General features: G+C 43.7%; 1 protein-coding gene across 1 annotated transcript; it reads right to left on the bottom strand.

Annotated features, from left to right (window-relative positions):
• Positions 1 to 1017: 1017 nt before the first annotated feature.
• On the bottom strand, positions 1018 to 1854 carry LOC114401891. Its single transcript, XM_028364470.1, has 2 exons — positions 1387 to 1854; positions 1018 to 1305 (listed from the first exon to the last, which is right to left on the bottom strand). Exons 1-2 carry the CDS (start codon positions 1852 to 1854, stop codon positions 1018 to 1020), a joined length of 756 nt encoding a protein of 251 aa, XP_028220271.1.

The following is a 1854-nucleotide window of genomic DNA, read 5'->3' on the forward strand; positions in this document are numbered from 1 at the left end:
AGACACTAAGAGGAACTCAAACTAGCTAGCAGAAGGCTTAGAAGTCAAGGTTACCTCAGAGAAACTTTGAAATGGAGGATTGAGGGATTTTCTCCACCGAATCTTCGAGGAGGATTTTGAGGATTCCACTTCGATTAAAGTGTTCCTCTTGGGTGGTGGAAAATAAGGTTTTAGGGTTTAAGGGACGTTTTTGGGAGAAGAAGAGAGTGAAAATCATGTTTTTAACGCTAAGGACGTATTTATAACTTGCAACTTTTACTTAGCAGGCCTTCTGGGCGCTCAACGCACTTCCTCTCAATTGGAAATGGGCTTAGCACAACTTTAGGCCGCTCAGCGTAATTCCCCTCGGTTGGAATTGCTCTTAGCACGCCTTTCTCGCTTAGCGGGAGACCAAAAGTTTTTATTTTCAAGATGCCAACGGTCAGACTATAGAAACATATCTTAGGGATATCCCGGCAAAATTTGAAGACGATTCAACGGTTAACGAATCCGGTATCATGATTTCATTGAACTAAGTTTTTTGTAAAATCATAAATCTCATACTTTCAACTTAGCTCAACAAAACTCCACATAATTCCACATCTATATCAAGAAATTCACCCATGACTAGTTCAAGGCATACTTCAACTCATTCAAGTCTATCATATAGTCAAACAACACAATAAATAAAATTTAACATCGATTTATAACTTATAATATCTCAGGGCGTTACAACCAAGGTGCTGCCAAGACGTTCACAGGTATGGGCGGAGCATTGACATTATGAGCGAAGGCCTGGCATTTGTGGCATTTCCTCACATGGATGCAACAATCGTTCTCCATAGTGAGCTAGTAATACCCTGCTCTCAGAATCTTCCGGACCATGGCATGTCTGTTGGCATGTGTTCCAAAGGATCCCTCATGCACCTCTACCAGCATTTGCTCAGCCCTCCTGACATCCACACATCGAAGCAACACCATGTCGTGGTTCCTCTTGTATAGGATATTTCCGCTTAGGAAGAAACCGGCTGCCAACCTTCACAACATTCTCTTGTCATTGTCAGAGGCATCCTGTGGGTATTCCTTGTCTTCGATGTATTGTTTGATATCGAAGTACCAAGGTTTACCACCCTGCTCTTCTTCTATCAAGCAGCAATGCGTAGGCTTTCCACGACATCTGAATTCGATGTACGGAAAATCCTCGTGCGGGGTTAGTTGGAACATGGACGCTAGAGTGGCAAGGGCATCGGCCATCTGATTCTCCTCTCTAGGAATGTGATGAAAGGATATGTCATCAAAGAATTCTATCAACTTCCTGATGTAGACCTAGTAGGGTACCAACTTATGATCCCTAGTCTCCCATTCCCCTCTTAACTGGTGGATTACCAAAGCTGAGTCCCCATATACCTTGAGCAACTTGATCTTGAAGTCAATTGTCGCTTGGATCCCAAGGGCGCACGCCTCATACTCAGCTATATTGTTTGTGCAATCAAAACCCAACCTAGTTATGAAAGGTATATATTGTTCGTCGGGGAAAACAAAAACCGCCCCAACTCCATGGCCTAGTGCATTAGACGCGCCGTCAAACCACACAATCCATTTGTCCCTATCTTCATCCTCTACTTCCTCCTCGAACAAGGTCATGATGTGCTCATCAGGGAATTCTGGATGCATAGGCTGGTAGTCATTGATGGGCTGTTGAGCCAGGTAATATGCCAAGACACTCTTCTTTATCGCCTTTTGAGTGACATAAAGAATGTCAAATTCCGACAGTAGAACCTGCCACCGAGAGATCCATCCAGTGGCAGCGGGCTTTTCAATGATGTACTTGATTGGATCAATTTTGGACACCAACCAAGTGGTGTAGTTCAGCAT

The sequence above is a fragment of the Glycine soja genome, chromosome 20 (assembly GCF_004193775.1).
Source record: "Glycine soja cultivar W05 chromosome 20, ASM419377v2, whole genome shotgun sequence".
Lineage (NCBI taxonomy): Eukaryota > Viridiplantae > Streptophyta > Magnoliopsida > Fabales > Fabaceae > Glycine > Glycine soja.